This window comes from Oryctolagus cuniculus, chromosome 7 (assembly GCF_051225735.1).
Source record: "Oryctolagus cuniculus isolate XC-2025 breed Fujian yellow rabbit chromosome 7, ASM5122573v1, whole genome shotgun sequence".
Classification (NCBI taxonomy): Eukaryota; Metazoa; Chordata; class Mammalia; order Lagomorpha; family Leporidae; genus Oryctolagus; species Oryctolagus cuniculus.
In genome coordinates, this window is record NC_142873.1 from 95,343,470 (window position 1) to 95,362,865 (window position 19,396).

At 38.5% G+C, this 19,396-nt stretch overlaps 1 protein-coding gene across 3 annotated transcripts in view; it reads left to right on the top strand.

Annotated features, from left to right (window-relative positions):
• PIGK (phosphatidylinositol glycan anchor biosynthesis class K) overlaps positions 1-19,396 on the top strand; it is a 172,580-nt gene that overhangs the window by 137,396 nt on the left and 15,788 nt on the right. Inside the window, exon 11 of one of the 3 annotated variants that reach the window (XM_051856345.3) lies at positions 8,263-11,950. In XM_051856345.3, the coding sequence (XP_051712305.1) occupies positions 8,263-8,379 (117 nt within the window). In that variant the 3' untranslated portion in view covers positions 8,380-11,950. Of the gene's footprint in view, positions 1-8,262; positions 11,951-13,572; positions 15,078-19,396 lie in introns of those variants that run through there. The other 2 variants (XM_089300478.1, XM_051856342.3) reach the window with 2 other exon arrangements.

Consider the following 19,396-nt stretch of genomic DNA (forward strand, 5'->3'; position numbering starts at 1 on the left):
AATATAACTATACTACAGAATGTAATAATTATACCAATCTGTCACTTATTATAAGTAAAATCATTGTAGAATGTCTGAAATGTTGTATATGGGAGCTTTTCAAATAACTATATTGTTATACAGTAGCAATATCATTAAACACATACTGAAAAAGCACTTTTTATGTTGCTGTCATGCTATTCATGTTACTTCTTAAACTAGAATATCAAGTACTAAGCAGTATTACTGCAGTGCATCTCCTAATTTGGGAGAGAATAAATGAAAATTCTTGCAGGTGGAATCTTGTAATACAAATTTTTCCTACATATTCTCCCCTTTTCTCCAAAATAATTAAAGAAATAGATACCTTTGTAGAAAACATTTTCAAAAGTGTGAATAATTATACAAAAGAGATTGAGTTACCTGTAATTCTAATTCTCTCAGAGAAACAATACAGACTTTGCAGTGTTTCCCTAGTTTGAATATTATAGAAGTAAATATCAATTTCATATTCATATTGCATCTTTATTTTAGCATAAGCATCTTTTCAAATAATTAGAATTGTTTGTAAACCTTTCTTTTTTTTTTTTTTTTAATTTGAAAGGCAGACAAATGGAGGGCAGTTCCATCTGATAATTTACTCCCAAATACCCACAGTAGACAGAGCTTGGATTAGGCTGAAGCCAGGAACCAAAAACTCAATCTTTTTCTCCCACATGGATGACCGGAACTATTGAGCTATTCCCTGCTGCCTTTCAGGGAGTTGGAGTTGGGAACTTTAAAGCTGGGACTCAAATCTAGACACTGTAATGTGGGTCGCAGGTGTGTTAACTGGTGTCTTAACTCTAGGCCCAATGCCTATCCCTAAATACATTTTTTGACTGATTAATATGCAGATATATACTGTTATCCATACTACTATTATATATATAGATTGTTTCCTGTTTTTTATTATATACATAACCCTGAAAAGAAAATCTTTGTACAAAATCCTTGTCGACATTTCTGAATTTCTTAATGTATATCATGAAAGTGTTACAGATCCTAGGAATGAGAAGAAATAAACATTTTAAAGTCTTTGAACATGTCATTGGATTACTTTTCCTGAAAAATTGACTTATTATTTACTGTTTTTATTTTATAGAGGAAGCATTAGTTAATATGTTGTTTTGTTTGTTTGTTTTTTAGGATTTATTTATTTATTTGAAAGTCAGAGTTGCAGAGAGAGAGGTCTTCCATCCATTGGTTCATTCCCCAAGAGGCTGCAATGGCCAGGGCTGAGCCAGACTGAAGCCAGGAGCCAGGAGCTTCATCTGGGTTTCCCATGTGGGAGACAGGGCCCAAGTTATTGGTCGGTCTTCTGCTGCTCTTCTCAGGCCGTTAGCAAAGAGCTGGATGGAAAGCTGAGCAGCCGGTAAACAAACTGGTGCTCATATGAGCTTTGCACCCTAGGCTACAATGCTAACCCCAGTGTGCTGTTTTTATAGTTAAGAAGATTGAAGTTTTTCAAATATTAAAATCTGCCCCATTTTAACTTGTATACTTTAAAATTTGAGTTATGCCTGGACTGATCAGACATATTTCCCATATTAATAGTAATGTTAACAGAATTCTTGTCACAGAAAAGTTAAAATCATGGTTAAGGAGAAATTATGATCAACTTTCTATTAAATGAAAATCACTGTTGAAATAAACCATCCTTAATTATCTGAGATTAGATTAACTGCTTTGCAAATATGCCATAGGTAAAGTGCATAAAGCTCTTGAAAGATGTTCATCTCTCCAGCAGGGAGCAACATTTGATTGCCACTAATTGGTATATTTAAGAAGGAAAGGAGCCCACTTCAAATCTAGATTGTCCTGGGGAGCAGGAAGTATAGCAGGAAGCTAGGTGAGTTTGTCCCCAGATTCCCCCACAGCAGTTCCTGACCTGGTGACAGGTGAGGTCTGTCTTTCCAGGAAGAATTTAAGGGAGAGCTAAAGGTGAGCAGCATTGCAGCTCTCTTAAGTGAGGAAGGTGACAAAGAACATTCACAAAACTGACCTCTAGAGGACAGTAGAGCAGGAGTTTTATTTTAACAGCTTCATCAGAATCCAGTGCCAAGTACAGGTTGAGTGTGACAGGTGGCTGTGAAGTCCTTACTTTGTGGGGCTTGATTTTTCATTCTAGGAGGGTCAGTGAGATTATCTTGACAGACCTCTACCACCCCACAGAAGTTCATGGTAGACAAGGCTTTTGATCAGCTGCCCTTTATGCTATTCTTGTTTATAATAATGTTGGAGAAACCTGAAGCTCTAAGTGTATAAATGGGAACTGTTTCTGTTTTCCTATGATGAAAAGGATCAGGGTTCTTCTTTCCACATAGATTGTCACCTGAGTGAATGTATTCCATAGCTTTTGATGCATTAAAAAAAAAACTATAAAACTAAATGACTTAAAGTATCAGCCATTTATTTAGCTCCTATTGTGCAGCTTGGCAACTCATTTGGGTTCAGCTTTAAATGAGTTATGTGGCCTCATGGAGGTTGGCTGGTTTTTGACTGAGGGGACTTCTGTTCTTCCCCATATAATGTTTCTTCGTCCAGAAGCTTGGGCTTTTTCTCATGGTGGTGGCAGAGGTCTGAGTGAAAGCGGAAGTACACAGAGCCTCTTGAGACTACACTTGGAACTGTGGCATTATTGACTTGCATTATTGACTTGGCCCAAGGAAGTCCTACAAGCTGATTTAAGGGGTTGGGGAATAAACTCCACCTCTTGATGAAAATAGTTTTAAAGCTGCCTTGCAAAGGGTATGGACACAGGGAAGTGTGGAAAATTGGGGCCAAATTTGCCACCAATCTAACACAACTGGGTGACTGAAGGATTTGGAGGTGTGCTCAGAACACTATGTTCCTCATCAATGGGAGTTTTAATGTTGTTATCATAAAATAATGTCACCCAAATCCCTTTTTAACTCATCCTGTTGTCTTGGTGTATTATTTCCTTTTCTCTTTATACCATTATTTTATTTTCATTGCTTATTCAACTTTGTTAGAATTCATGCCAAATACATTTTTTCTGAAATTATCTTTTGGTTCCTTATTGAATTCTATTCAGACATATCTCCTCTGCTTCTTCAGCACGTAATTTCTCTCTCCTTTGTTTATTTTTCCTTTTTCTTTAGACGCTGTTGATTATCTTATCTGCCAGCAGAATGTGTGGCTGCTGCTCACTTCCCTCTTAGGGTTGAATGCCTTCCTAACTCTATATCTGAGGAACAGATTATTTTATGGTTCCCAGTGATGCAGGATGTCATCAAATGTGACTTTGTTGAACTAAACTAAGATCATCTTATGCCATGTATGTTTGGTTTGGGAACACTTTAAAATGGTGAAGTATATGGAAAACCTGTATTTATTAACATGAACTACTAGAAGGATTTTCCTGTATTTTTGTTCTCTGCAGAGTTTTTCTTGTGGATGTTGAACCTCCTCTTGTCTGCTTTACTGGGAATTGCATTTAATGAATGTACAAAGAGATGTGCCACTGGGGAGTGGGAATGACCAATAGAACTCTGGCTGCCTCATAGTGCCATCCTTCCACTACATAAACACATTGTCTCTTAAACAGCTGGTGGAAAGAGAAAGCAAAGTTAAGTTCCCTTCTCAGCTGGTAGAATTATTATGTTTCACAGAGCAGAGCATTCATCTGCCTGGGTTGTACCAATCAGAAAACTGGATTTTGCAGGGTGGGCATTTGGCGCAGCGGTTAAAATGCCACTTGGGATGCCTGCATTTAAGTCCTGGATCCACTTCCAATTCAAACTTTCTTCTAATGCGTACCCAGGGAGGCAGCTGGTGATGGTCCAACTAGTAGAATCCATGCCACCCCAAGGAGAGATCCAGATGGAGTTCTGGGCTTCTGGCTTCAGCCTGGCCCAGTCCTGGCTATTGTGGACATTTGAGAAGTGAACCAATGGATGGAAGATTTTTCTCAGTTTCTCTCTCTCTCTCCTCTCCCTTCTCTCCTCTTTCCAGTGTCCTTTCTCTCTCCCCTCCCTTCTCTCCTCTCTCCAGTGTCATTTCTCTCTCCCTCTTTTCCTCCCTCCTTTACTCCTTCCATCCCTCTCCTTTGCAAATTAAAAAGTGTTAAGTGCTACTAAAAAAAAAAAAAGAAAGAAAGAAAATTAATTGAGTCCACTGTTAATTTGTTTCTAGACCTGTTTCTGAAACTCAGATAGTGAAACAGATTTCTCATCAGAGGTTAGCTTAATTCTGGTGGAGGTGCTGTTGCCTTTGTATGGACAGTGATGAGAAGATAGGGAGAGCTGCACTGGGGGATTCTAATCATATGCCCTCTTAAACTGAGTCTAAATTATGTTTAATTAGTAATGCATTTTGTATTTTTTTTGGTACTCAAAAAAAGATCTGATGAGTGTACAACAAAGAAACACAACAGTTTCAAATAGCATTTTTGAAAGGCCAAGATCTGCTGCTTTTGTTATCTTATGCAGTATTATAATGTGAATTAATATACTATCCTATTATAGTTGTGAAATAATTGTGTGTATATGTGTGTGTGTGTGTGTGTAATCTTTCATTATTATTTATGAAGTTTGCTGTTGAGAACTATGGCTCTAGTGCTTTGCTTTTATCTTTGACCCTCATCTGGCCATTGGTAGTCTCGATGTGGCATGCATGCCTGTTCAGGAGGTTAAAGGACCAGAAAGTGGTGCCTCCAGAATTCTCTGAGCCAGCCAGCTGGCCCTAGGAATGACAGATCACAAAGCGGCTAGGGCTTATTGCTGCATCTTTGGAGAAATGGTAGTTACTTTCAAAGGTGGTGTTTTTTTCCTTAGTTGTCTTATCTCTGGCAAGTGTTGCTGGCTGTTAAGTTTAAAACCTAATGGTAGAATTACAAACTCAGGGAATCCATTTCATCAGAAAGTTAACTTGAGTTCCTAAAGCTGTAGAAATGAGACTTAATATTAACTACTTGATTGTTATGTACTTTAATGAGTAATAGAGCTTAAATGATCTTCACTTTTTTTTTAATATAACTTGGTTTAAACACTTTCTGGACTCTTTTAGCACTGATGGTCATTAATTTGATTTATAAAACAATTGTCTATAGCCTGTTATCCCCAGTTAAGAGTTTAATGCCACATTTTAACAATATTTATTTCACTTTTCTTCTGTAATAATATAGTTGTGGGGGGGGGGGGTTGGGTGGGGGGGGTCAGAATCGTTTGTCCTTAACCAGGAAGTTAGTGCTCATGAACTGGGCACCCAGGGAACATCTGCAGGGTGTCCTGTAACAGTGTGCTGCTACTAGTTACAAATAGTGCTGATCTTTTCCCAGTTTGTGGAAAAATAATTTTTAGGCTTAAGCTATTTTTGACCCTTTTATATTCACTATTAGAAAATAAGTGGGACAAAACCCAGTAGTAGTCAGTCATGTTTAGTGCACCTGCTTGTTTTTTTTTTTTTTTTTTACTTTTATTTAATGAATATAAATTTCCAAAGTACAGCTTATGGATTATAATGACTCCCCCCCCCCATAACGTTCCCTCCCACCCGCAGCCCTCCCCTTTCCCACTCCCTCTCCCCTTCCATTCACATCAAGATTCATTTTTGATTCTCTTTATATACAGAAGATCAGTTTAACATACATTAAGTAAAGATTTCAACAGTTTGCTCCCACACAGAAACATAAAGTGAAAAATACTGTTTGAGTACTAGTTATAGCATTAAATCTCAGTGTACAGCACACTAAGGACAGAGATCCTACATGAGGAGTAAGTGCACAGTGACTCCTGTTGTTGACTTAACAAATTGACACTCTTGTTTATGGCCTCAGTAATCACCCTAGGCTCTTGTCATCAGCTGCCAAGGCTATGGAAGCCCCCTGAGTTCACTGACTCTGATCATATTTAGACAAGGCCATGGTCAAAGTGGAAGTTCTCTCCTCCCTTCAGAGAAAGGTACCTCCTTCTTGGATGACCCGTTCTTTCCACTGGGATCTCACTCGCAGAGATCTTTCATTTAGTTTTTTTTTTTTTTCCCCCAGAGTGTCTTGGCTTTCCATGCCTGAAATAGTCTCATGGGCTTTTCAGCCGGATCCGCATGCCTTAAGGGCTGATTATGAGGCCAGAGTGCTGTTTAGGACATCTGCCATTCTACGGGTCTGCTGTGTATCTCACTTCCCATGTTGGATCATTCTCTCACTTTTTTATTCTATCAGCTAGTATTCGCAGACACTAGTCTTGTTTATGTGATCCCTTTGGTTCTTATTCCTATCATTATGATCAATTGTGAACAGAAATTGATCACTTGGACTAGTGAGATGGCATTGGTACATGCCACCTTGATGGTATTGAATTGGAATCCCCTGGTATGACCCTTTTATATTCACTATTAGAAAATAAGTGGGACAAAACCCAGTAGTAGTCAGTCATGTTTAGTGCACCTGCTTGTTTTTTCATTGATATATGCTTGTGATATTTGTATTTACATTACTTATTTCTAATGTAACTATGTTTAATGTTAGTCTGGAATTCTTACTATACTTAAATCATAACGTTTCACAGTTGTACAAAGAGCACTGAGACTTCCAAGAGTTTTGCTGTTTAATTGGTTTGAAAACTGCTGAGTTGATCATCTTGTAAGACAGCAGGAATTTTTATCATCATCATTATGTGTGTAGTCAGAAGCCATTGCAGACCCTTGATGGGAAGTAACACAAGGAAAATCAGATTTCATATAATGGAGCAATATTTGGGGGAGTTTTCTGGAAGAGGAGAGGTAGAGAGTGAAAATGGGTATAGAAATGAAGATAGAATACAACCTTGGCAAATGATATTGTTAGCTCAGATCATATCAAGCATTTGATTAGAAGTTCCTATAACTCTAGCATCATGATTCAAATTAAAATATTAGGGACCGATGCTGTGGAATAGTAGGTTAAGCCTTCACCTGCAGCACCAGCATCTCAATGGGCACCGGATTGAGTCCCGGCTGCTCTACTCTCAATCCAGCTTCCTTCAGATGGCCTGGGAAATCAGCAAAAGATGACCCAACTGCTTGGGCCCCTGCACCCATAGGGAGACCTGGAAAAAGCTCCTGGCTCTGGCTTTGGATTGGCCCAGCTCCAGCTGTTGCAGCCATTTGGGGAGTGAGCCAGTGGATTTAAGGCCTCTCTCTCTGTCTCTGTCTTTCTGTCTGTAACTCTACCTCTTAAATGAATAAATAAACCTTCTAAAAAATTAAAATATTAAGGTAGCTTTCTTTAGTTTAACAAGTTAATTTTGCGTTGATGAAAGTTAGACATAGTAACTAAAGCAAATTTTAGATTACAGTTTCTCTTTTTAATCTACTTTCAAATATGATTCTTCTATCATAAATATTCTTAGAATCTTGAACAATAATTCAGTAAGTATATTCCTAAAGAGATCATAGTCACAAGTCTATAGATACTGGAGCACAATGTAACTGTTGAAATGGAGAAGATGGGTCCTTGCTGAATAAGAAAACATTCAAGGCATTTGGCTGGGGGATAGGAGTGAAATAAGGGATGCAAAATGGACTCAGGCTTGGGCTCCAGGAATTTTTCAGGGATATGAATGGTAAAACAAATTCAATGTTAGTAGTAACAGTAGAAGAAATTATATATCGGGTGCCAAGAAAATAATATAACAGCTTGGAAAAATCTAAAGGAGTTGGTATTTGAGTTAGTTACTTTTGAATAGACAAAATGGGATAAAGAGCATTCTGCCTCAAGGAAGAAATACAGCCAAAGGCACTGGCCCCTAACACAAATATTTGTTGGGTAATTTAATAAATGGAATTGGGTAGCATTTGTTTTTCTGTTGATTTATTTGGTATGACACATTGAGTGTCTCCTGTGTGCCTGCTACTGTGGCAGGTAGTTATGGGATATAACAAGATGAATTTGAAAGAGTTATAATCCAGTAGGAGAGATGGATAAAACTGACAAATGAATATACAAATTCAAAGTGAGGAGGACGATTAAGTTACTGAGTAACTTAATAAGGAAATCTGGTTGGATTGGATAGTCAGAGAAGGCCCCTTTGAGAAAACTAAATATAAGCTGAAGGGGATCTTTGTTAGAATCTGATATACCCTGTGGGATATATATCCTGTTGGAAGCCTTTACCATTGTTGTTATTCTAGTACATATAATCTGGCTAAATTAAAAACACAACCTGTGAAATTTCTCTTTTTCATCAGTTTTTGCTTTATTGATTACTGAATTATATACCTATTGTTACTTTTGTTTTGCAGAAACCAAAGTTGAAAGATTGGCATCCTCCTGGAGGTTTTATTCTGGGATTATGGGCACTCATTATCATGGTTTTCTTCAAAACTTATGGAATCAAGCATATGAAGTTCATTTTTTAGACTTTGATAGATGAAGAAGAAAGCATGGAAGACTACAACCTTGGATAAAAATTTCTGTCATATGATTTTAAAGATACAATTCTCTTTGCATGAATTGGAGAAAACTATAAAGAAACTAAATTTAAATAAGCTGTTGATAACTAAAAGAAAAATAATTGTTAATGCAGTTGCTTAATGGCACCAATTATATTTCAACTTTATTTTGTGTGTTATAAAAACAACTGGGGCAGAGAAATGGGAATGTACTGATTGATTTTTTTTAGAATAACAATTTCCCTATATCTCCTGTTTATTCAAAAAAGAAAAAATTGTGAAGTCATGAAATTCTGATAGAAGCAACTTTTTAAATAATTATGTGTCCTCCTGGTCATTTTATTTTGCAATTATTTTCCCCAAGTGGAGATCATACAGGAAACCACTTTTATAATTTATCCTTTTTCATTTTACTATATATAATGTTTCCCTTTCATTGGATATTCAAGAATGCCTTGTGAACTGCTGCATAATACCTGTTATATGAGTGTGTAGTCCTTTATTTGACAGCCTTAGACTGTTGGACTACTGACCTTGTTCCCGAAGTTTTCCTTTGATTGATTCTTTATGTATGAACCTATTAACATGTTACTTTCAGTCACTCATAGAATTCTGTAGCTTTAATTATAAGATTAACAAATTGATTTCTTAATCTATGTCACTGACAGTCTCCAGTACCTTGTTTGTGGTCAGTGTATCTGTGACTTTGTAGCTGTTGGGAATTTTACATATTGATTGCTCAACAGAAGCACACTCCATTATTTTTGACTTCTAAGTGTTATAATCTTTCAGAATTGGTCACCTCCTTTTCAGTTTCTCACTTGAAACAGACATCCAGCAAAAACTTTTATTTCATTTTGTTTAAGATAAATCTTGCCTACTGGCAGGATCTGTACTTTGCCTGAAAACAATCCCATAAAATGGGTGACCTACTTAACTCTGTCTTCACATTTGACTAATGGGTTACACAGGCATTAAGTCCTTTCAATTTTTAAGCCTAACAGCCAGCTTCACATCTTTCCCATGGATATGTTATTGAGATTCTGCTTTCTGATTGTGATTTCTTTTTAAATTTTTGCATGTGAAGAGGGAAAGGGCTGAATGCTCAGTTCTCTTGTCTCGAGGAAAACCTTTATATGTGTTTTACCTATTTTATCCAAGAACTTATGTGTTCATCTTTATTCATTGTGGTTATCTGTCTTATAATGGTAGATAACGTTAAGAACAACTCATCCACCACCGTAAAAGCTCCTAAAAGCAATATTACTTAGAATTTCCCTTTTTTTTTAAACTAAATGGACTTTTATTTGTTTTAAAATCATTAATCATTCAAAGCTAAAAAAGTGTACTTTTTTTTTAAACTTTAACATTGATTACAGGATGAATGCCTCTGGTTATATTAACAATGGAGTTAATTTCCTTTGCTCTAGATAGTGTTCTATTTTTCCACAGAAACTTTTCATTTAAGGTGTAGAAACTTCATTCATTTAGTAAATAATTTGTTTTCCTTTTAGCACTTAAAATATTGTCCTTTAATAACATGCAAAATGGTCAGACTTTTTCACAGACAAGGGATTGAATATGTGTATCTCCCTTAGAGCGAATGATAAAGAGGCTTTCATTAGTTCTAAATCTTCACTTGAATTATTTATTTTATTGGTGTACCATACAAGAAGATAATGTGCATTTTCCACCAACTTTTTGAAGATCTCATGTAAATGAAGCAAGACAACTTTATCTGATTGTATAGGGGAGAATTTTTTTGTACCTATTTGAATAGCGTGGTCACAGTAGCATTAACAGACAAAAAGACTGGCCATGTCATCTTCCAGTCACTTACTTAAGGTCGTGAATACTATGGTGGAGTGGAGCGATTTAGAGAAGTAAAGGAATTATGATTTTCACGAGCCAAAGTGATTTAGCTAGAATAAAATGAAGCATACCCTGATGGTAAAGACTGTTAGAAAGTAAAAGAATTCTTCCTTTGAGGTTGTTAGAAGGTGCCTTTCTTACTTAAAACCAAACTGGGAAAAGTAATACTGGATATAATATACAGGATTAATTTTGCCTAGGCAGGACTTCAAAGGGCAATTATTTTTTCTCTGTTTCATTATTGAATTTTCAGAATATAGTTAAAGCAAAAGGCTTAAAATATGTTAAATGTTTAGCCCATGACCATAATCTTTTCACATAAGGTATATTCTGTCTTCAATAATAAGCAAATCCTCTGCACGGGAATATTGTAAGTGCAATTAAATGGCCTAGAGTTTAAATGATTACATAAAAGCACATCATTAAATGCATTCTGCTGGAGTCACAGTGAGCTAAACAATGGGAAGATGTTTGCTTTTTTGCCTTTGTCAGTGTTGTGCTGAGGATCTGATGAGATAATGTTATGACTAAACACTTTGGAAATCAGAAATACATGCTGATATTATATCCGTGTGGGAAGATGCCTGGGGCGGGGGTGGGGGGGAGTTAACGGTGATAGTGTCCCTCTTCATGTAGCACTTCTTTAGCTTTCTAAGCCACTCAATGTGTCTCTTGTTCTTCTCGGTATTCCTTTTCTCCTCCTCGATGGTATCCTTCAGGGAGACAAGATGTGTATAAATGGACCCCAGAAAACCTGTTCTGACATTTCAGAGAGGGACAAGGTGTAATGATACCATCCTGCAAAGGCAATCTGAGGGCAAACAAGAAACCCAATGATATGGATTTTAAAATTACAAAAGATATTCATTTGCAGCTTATGAAAGGAAAATGTAGTTTGCATGCAAAACTGATTACAATGGATCAAGGAAAATTAGAATTAAAAACAAAAATAATGCATGTATTTATGGTTTCAATTTTTATATATTCTCAGCTGCTTGGAAATGATGACTCCCACGACAAGCATAACTTAGCTTGTTTCTGCTTACTGAGTATTTTCTACTATGGTATATATTGATAACACTTCTTCCATTATGTATGTTCTATAGCAGAGTTACAGTTACTGTGGGAATCATCATTTGAAATTTCGACTCATGTTTCCAAAATATTCACAACAAATATTGTATTAACATAGAACGTTTTTTGGTGGATTTTACCAAAATTAGTCCCATCTGTAGTAGACACTGTTTTAACTTAAGAAATATTTTATAAGCATACTATAAGGTATGGCTATAAGATAATGAGATCTGTGTCCATTTTTGCTTCTTAGAATCAACTTTATTGTTTCATTGTCACATCTCAAACTTCAGAGCATTTGCCACAAAGAAAGTGGTTTTGTTGCTACTTTCCCTACCTACACATGTACCTGCTGCTTAAATTGGAAAACTTTTCAGTTCATGGCCAACACATCTTGGTGATAATCAGGCTGGTTTTTTTTTGGGGGGGGAGAGGGAGGGAGGAGAGGGTTAGGGGTACAAAAATTTATTGTTGTAGAAATGTATTATAAGCTATTTGGCTAAATTTAACTTTGTCAACTATAGGATAATGGGATTGATATAAATGGAGGTGTAACCAAGAAATAGGTTATTAAAAATTCATGAACTCCAAATATGGAAAGATTATACTGTCATTTTTGTCTTACCTATGCTGCTTGCGGTCTCAGAGTCAAGAAAACTTTCAGATTTGCCTGTGTCATAGAGTCTGCTTGTGGCAGCCCTAGGATATGATCCACATTCAGTTCTGGCTGTGCTAGAAGTTCAGGGACAGTGGCATGAGGATGTAGAGGTAAATTTCGTACATTACAGCAGGCAGTATGTCCTGTTTAGGACATGGCCAATGTTTTGTTCATCGCTGAGTGGGAACCTACCTTCCTACCTACCTTCCTGTCTTGCTTTAACCTTTATTCAGGGCTGCTTGCTTCTTCAAGAGTGTTAGCTTTACTTCTCCTAGATTGAACAATTCACTTCTGTTCTTAGCAAACAATATTTTTCTATGACAGTTTATTTTCATTTTTGTTCAGTGTTATCCAACAATTCCGCTCCAGACTTTTTTGCCTTTCCTGGATTTTTTTTCCTGTTTTAGCTGTAGTTTTCTAATGTCTCTATAGCCTATAGCTTGGTACATCCTCATTCCCAAACCCCAAAAGTCTGGATAATAATCCTGGTTCCCAAAGAGTGGATTCTGTGCTTCAGGAAGAAACCTCTCTTTTCCCAGTGTTGGAACTTTTTAAGTTTCAAATGATAAAAACTCATGTGGAGCAAAGGCAGTCCAACAGGGAATTCGCTGCAGAGGTATTATGTTACCTCATGTAAAATTCTTGTGGGACTGGGCTTGGTCTGCACCTCTTCAGGAGTTGGAATGTCACCTGGATTCTTTTCATTCTGCCTTGATCCCTCCTGGAAACTGTCTTTTTGCGTGTGGCTGGTGACTACAGAGCCTCAGAGCTCATTCTTCTACCATGAGAACAATTACTGTCTTCCTTTAATCCCAGTTACAAAATCTTGTGGAAGAACCAATTTACCTCATACTTTGTCAGATGGCCAAGGACTTGTAAGCACATAAAGATCTCTGTTGACATGGGGGAAGAGAGAGAGAACAGGAGCTAGGCAGTCACTCTTACTTTCTTCTAATTTGCTATTCAACAGGTGGCCCTGTAAATCCCAGCATCTGTAGCATCATCTAAAACTCTTTAAAATGCAGACTGCCAGGCCCCATCTGTGAATGAGAATCTGCATTTTAACCATATTCCCATGTAATTTGAATGCATTTGAAAGTAGGAGGAACATGGATCTATTATACCTTCCTAGACTCAATAGTTCAATTTTATCTCCTAAAAAGAGATTTTAAAAGAAGATTGAAAACACTCGTTTGTACAACAAAACAGCCATGGGTAGCATATTTTATATGTTAATTTACTCAGGCATCATTACCAGCTTCTACTCAGACCTTTTAAGACTATGTACCCTTCTCATTTTTTTGTTGTTGTTGTTCCTTCTGAGACTTATTCAAAATGTGATAAATACTTAAAACAGGCATCTGGTTAGCATTTATTGTGTGTAGTGTCTGCAACTTCTTCGATACTTCAAGAGGTGAGGGTAAATTCCTCTCCCCTTGAATGTGGGCTGATATTAGTAACTTAGTTTGATAAGTGAAATATGACAGAATAAGACTGCATGATTTCAGAGGGTAGGCCATACAAGGAGATAGAGCATCTGCCTTACTCTTTCTCAGCATACTGCTCTTGGAATGCAGCCACCATCCCCAGATGAAGCCCAACCCACCTGGAGAAGGCACGTTTGGAGGACAGCCCAGCCATGTAAGAGCCAGCATCAGGCTCCATGGATGCAAGAGGAGATTCCTGACTTCCTGACTGCAGCCACAAGGGAGGTTCCTAAGTGTGAACCACTTGGAAGATCCCCAGAAGTGTGAGAGGTAATAATGACAGAAAGGGTTATTTGCCCCACTGGTATAGAGTGGTTTGTTGTAACACTCTTAATGTGTTGCCTACTCTAGATGCTAGCAATGTGGCATAGTAGGTTAAGCTGCTGTGACTCTGGCATCCCTTAGGGGAGCAGTGTGAGTCCCGGCTCTTCTGCTTTTGATCCAGCTCCCTGCTAATACACCTGGGAAAGCAGCGAAGATGTCCCAAGTACTTGGGCTCCTGGATGGAATTCCTGACTCCCAACTTTGGCAGGTCCAACCCAGCCATTGTGGTCATCTGGAAAGTGAACCAGTGGATGGAAGATCCATTCCTCCATCAATGTTGCTCTGCATTTCAAATAAATAAAATAATTTTTTTTGAAAAATGTGTTCCCACTGTAGTAGATGCTTATGAGTGAATATAAACACGATTGTTCCTAAAAAGTCACAAATTGATTCTAGAAAGACATATATGAAAAAAGAACTTAGCAGGAAATGACAAGTGCCATTTAAGAGGTATATGATAGGGGCTGGCACTGTGGCTAAGCCTCTGCCTGAGGTTCCTGCATCCCATTTGGGCACCGATTCGTGTCCTGGCTGCTCCTCTTCTGATCCAGCTCTCTGCTGTGGCCTGGAAAAGCAGTGGAAGGTGGCCCAAGTCCTTGGGCCCCTGCACCCACGTGGGAGACCCGGTGGAGGCTCCTGCCTCCTGGTTTTGGATCATCTCAGCTCCTGCAGTGGCAGCCATTTGGAGAGTGAACCAGCAGAAGGAAGACCTCTCTGTCCCTCTCAGTGTGTAACTCTACCTCCCAAATAAATAAATAATAAATCTTTTTTAAAAATGGATAGGAAGTTTAAAGAGAAACTGCTTTTTAATCATTTCTATGTACATGAAAGTTACCAATATTTATTAGTGAAGGGTCAGAGAGCATGTGTAGTTGGAAGTGAAATGTGAATGATGGTTTAAAGACAACCAAATTATATTTATTTTTTCCCTTCTCCATTTTCTGCCATTGTTTCAATTTTCTTCAATTTTCTTGTCCCTCCAACTCAGTTCTTCCTATCATCATAAAGCTTTGCTTTGTAATCGGAAAATTAAATTAGGAAAGATAACCAGTTTGACTTCCAGCTCTATCTTCTACATAATTACGTCTTATTTTCTCCCATCCCACCTCTACCCTTCTGCTTTGGACTCAAAGGAGTGGACAACCCTCCAGCTATAGTCATTGGTCCCGTTCCTTCTTCTGGAATCTTATCACTAATATACAATCATCTCTCATTTCTTCCATCAATTTCTTCTTTGCATAGAACTGCTTTCCCTTATATTTTATGATGTTTAAATCTTCATCTTAAAATTTTAAAAAACCCCATGTTCTCTTCTGAATGCTTTGCAGGGCTCTGTTCTACTTGGTTTCAAAGCTATTATTTTAAATGAGGGGGCCAGGTTCACTGCCTGAGCCTTCCTGCCTTGCCTTCATTGTGAACACTCTGCAATTTAGCTTCGCTCCTACCACTCCCCTGAAGCTATTCTCTTTGCTGATAACAGCGACTCTCTCTTTGCCAAATATAATGTAGAATTTTCTTTCTATCCTTTCCACTTTTGTTTTATTCATTTTTAATTTACTTGAAAGGCAGGCAGACAGAAACAGAAAGAGTTCATCCATACTGGTTCACTTCCAAATTGCCTGCAAGAGCAGGACTGGGCCATGTTTAAACCAGGAGCCTGGTTCTCAATCTGTGTCTCCCATGTGGGTGGCAGGGAGAGCCACCACTTGAGCCATCACTTCCTGCCTCTCACAGTGTGCATTAGCAGGAAGTTAGAGTTGGAAACGGAGCCAGGATTCAACATCAGTCACTTCAGTATGGTACATGAGCACAAAGCACTCACAAAAAATCCCACTTTTAGAAAAACTTCCCTCTCCAAGGGGCTGGCGCCTCAGCGTACTAGGTTAATCCTCCGCCTGCAGCCCTGGCATTCCATGTGGACACCGGGTTTTAGTCCCGGTTGCTCCTCTTCCAGACCAGCTCTCTACTGTGGCCTGGGAGTGCAGTGGAGGATGGCTCAGGTGCTTGGGCCCCTGCACCCGTGTGGGAGACGCGGAGGAAGCTCCTGGCTCCTGGCTCCTGGCTGCTGCCTTCGGAATGGCACGGTTCCAGTCATTGCAGCCATTTGGGGAAGTGAACCAATGGAAGGAAGACCTTTCTCTCTCTCACTGTCTGTAACTCTGTCAAATAAATAAACATCTAAAAAAAGAAAAAGAAAGAAAGAAAGAAAGAAAGAAAGAAAGAAAGAAAGAAAGAAAGAAAGAAAGAAAGAAAGAAAGAAAAACTTCCCTCTCCAGAAAGCAGACATTCAGCCTAGTAGCTAAAATGCCCACATCTCACAGTGGAGTGCCTGGGTTCAGTTCTTGACTCCAGCTTCCTGCAAATGCAGATACTGGGAAGCAGCACTGATTGGCTCCTGCTACGCAAGTGGGAGACACATTGAGTTCCCAGCTCTTGGCTTCAGCCCTGTGGTTGTCTCAAGCATTGTGGGGTGACCAGCAGTTGCAGACTCCCTGTCTGACTTTGTATCTATCTGTCTCTTAAATAGATTAACTTAAAAGAATATTTCCCCTGCCTTCATGATCTTGGTATCTTCCTAGTTTTTCTGCACTTAGCACCTCCTTTCCAGTCTTCCAAGTGCTTCTGTTCAGTAGCCCACTCCAGATATTCTGCAGTTATTTTCCAAACTTCAAATTCTGCACTCTCTTTGGATATGCTCTTCCTGATCTATGATTTCCACATTTGCTTTGCATCATTGGCAGCCAACTTTCCTTAAAAAAAAAATTTTTTTTTTTAATTTATTTGAAAGAGTTACACAGAGAAGGAGAGGCAGAGAGAGAGAGACAGAGAGATCTTCTATCTCCTGGTTCACTTCCCAGATGACCGCAATGCCCGGAGCTGCATTGATCTGAATCCAGGAGCCAGGAGATTCTTCTGGGTCTCCCATGTGGGTGCAGGGTCCCAAGCACTTGAGCCTTCTGCCACTGTTTTCCCAGGCCATAGCAGAGAGCTGGATCAAAAGTGGAGCAGCCAGGACTTGAACCGGCACCCATATAGGTACTCTTCTTTTTCTATTTTCTTTTTTCTATTCCAAACCTTCTCTGAATGGTCACAGATTGTGAAGGTGTATGTCCTATGCAATGCTACCATAGAATATTCACTGCAGTGGAGGTTCTTATCAGGTGGATAAAATGACATGCTCTGTAGATGTCAGCTTCTTTTCCCAGCCATCCTGGTGATTGCTCAGTGGACTCCTGAAAAGTGATTATGGTGCAAGGATAGGAAATATGTTTGGACTGGGCAACTTGGACTTCCCCTCACCAATACTTGACCTGGCTAATGCTATTACTGAGTACCCAAGCTGCCAACTGCAGATAACACTGAAACCCACCCACCAACTATACGGTGCCTCCATTTTGTAGGAGTCAATCACTCAACTAGTGTTAGGTTTATGACATTGTTCGCTTTGTTCAGAAGGGTAGGTAGAAACACATCCTCACTGGCATAGACATATTCTGGGTGTGGATTTGAATTATCTACATTATGTGTGGACTCACAGATACCTTGCTTACCATCATGGCATTCTTCTCAGTACCGAGTCTGATCAAAGAATTCATTTCATTGCATGGGAAGTGCAGCAATGAGCCTAGACTCAAGGAATTAACTGAACTTATCATATATTCCATAACCTAGAAGTAGCTGACCTAATTGAAGATGGAATGCCTTACTGAAGACTCAATTATGTCACCTGTTGAGACTCTGAAAGGAGAGGGTTCTGTTTTGCAGGGTGCAGATAGTCACTGCATGGTATGGTTTTCCCCATAGCCAGATGCATAGATCTGGGAACAAGGAAGCAAATGTAGGGGTTCTGACCCTATTACATCATGGGTGTTTGCTTATTCTATCTGGAGACTTAGAGCTTTGCTAGTTTGGAAGTCTTAGCCTCCAACGGAGGAATGCATTCATCAAAGGCAAAATCAAATGGAATTTGATTCCACTGCATTTGAAGGAAAGATTGCCACCTGATCTTTACAGGCCGTTTATATCACTAAACCAACAGGCTGCAAATAAGGTGTTACTCTACTGGCTGGAGTGATTGATTCCAATTACCAAAGAGAAATTAAGTTGCTGCTACACACTGGGGATGAGGGGGGTTTTGTAGAATCCCTGGGATTCTCTGAAGCACCCTCTAGTAGTTCAATGGCCAATAGTAAAAGTTAATGGAAAACTAACAAATCTAAGCAAACAAAAACAGCAGGACAATTGGGTCTCTCTACCAGATAAAGAAGTAACCAACTGAATTTCTGGTGGAAGGCAAGAGAAATATACTTCAGAGGCATCAACTATAGTCCTACAGACAACTACTAAAGGACCAAAGTCACTTAGCATATTATCTTTGCCTATAATATGTGTTATGTGTATGCTACTTTCTTTTTTCCATTTTTATTTTTATACAAATTGTGGTGCTTAATCCTGTGATACAGTCTGTTTAAATAATTATTTATTTATTTGAAAGGCAGTTACATAGAAAGAGCAAGAGAGTGAGCTCCCATCCAATGGTTTACTCCCTAAATGACCTCAATTGCCAGGCTGAAAACAGGAGCCTGGAACTCCAACCTTTTCTCCAATATGGGAGGAGGCAGCCCAAGTCCTTGGGCCATCTTCCAATGCTTTCCCAGGCTCATTAGCAGGAAGCTGGATTGGAAGTAGAGCAGCCAGGATTTAACCAGCACTCTGATATGGGATGCTGGCATCACAAGCAATGGACTAACCTGTTGGGCTACAATGATGGCCTTTTTTTTTTTTTTTTTTTAATTTCAGCTTCCACATGTAAGGGACAGCATGCAGAATTTGTCTTTCTGTGTCTGGTTTATTTCTCTCAACATGATAGCCTCCAGTTCCAACTATTTTGCTACAAAAGATAGAATTTCATTCTTTTTTATAGCTGAATAATGTTCCATTAAGTGTGTGTGTGTGTATATATATATATATAATATTTTCTTTATCCATTTACCAGATGGTGGATACCTTGGTTGATTCTACATATTGGCTATTATTTTTTTTTGAATTTTTTTTAACTTTTATTTAATGAATATAAATTTCCAAAGTACGACTTATGGATTACAATGGCTTCCCCCCCCATACCGTCCTTCCCACCCACAACCCTCCCCTTTCCCACTCCCTCTCCCCTTCCATTCACATCAAGATTCATTTTCAATTATCTTAATATACAGAAGATTAGCTTAGTATACATTAAGTATGGATTTCAACAGTTTGCTCCCACACAGAAACATAAAGTGAAAAATAATAGATGATTTTTTTTAAATGATGATGAAATCAGAGCAGACCTATGTCATGTTTAATCCCAGTGAGAGTCAAGTTGGGAGTTGATAATTTCTTTTTTTTTTTTTTTTTACAGAGGATCAGTTTAGTATGCATTAAGTAAGGATTTCAACAGTTTGCACCCCCATAGAAACACAAAGTGAAATATATTGTTTGAGTACTCGTTATAGCATTAAATCTCAATGTACAGCACATTAAGGATAGAGATCCTACATGAGGAGTAAGTGCACAGTGACTCCTGTTGTTG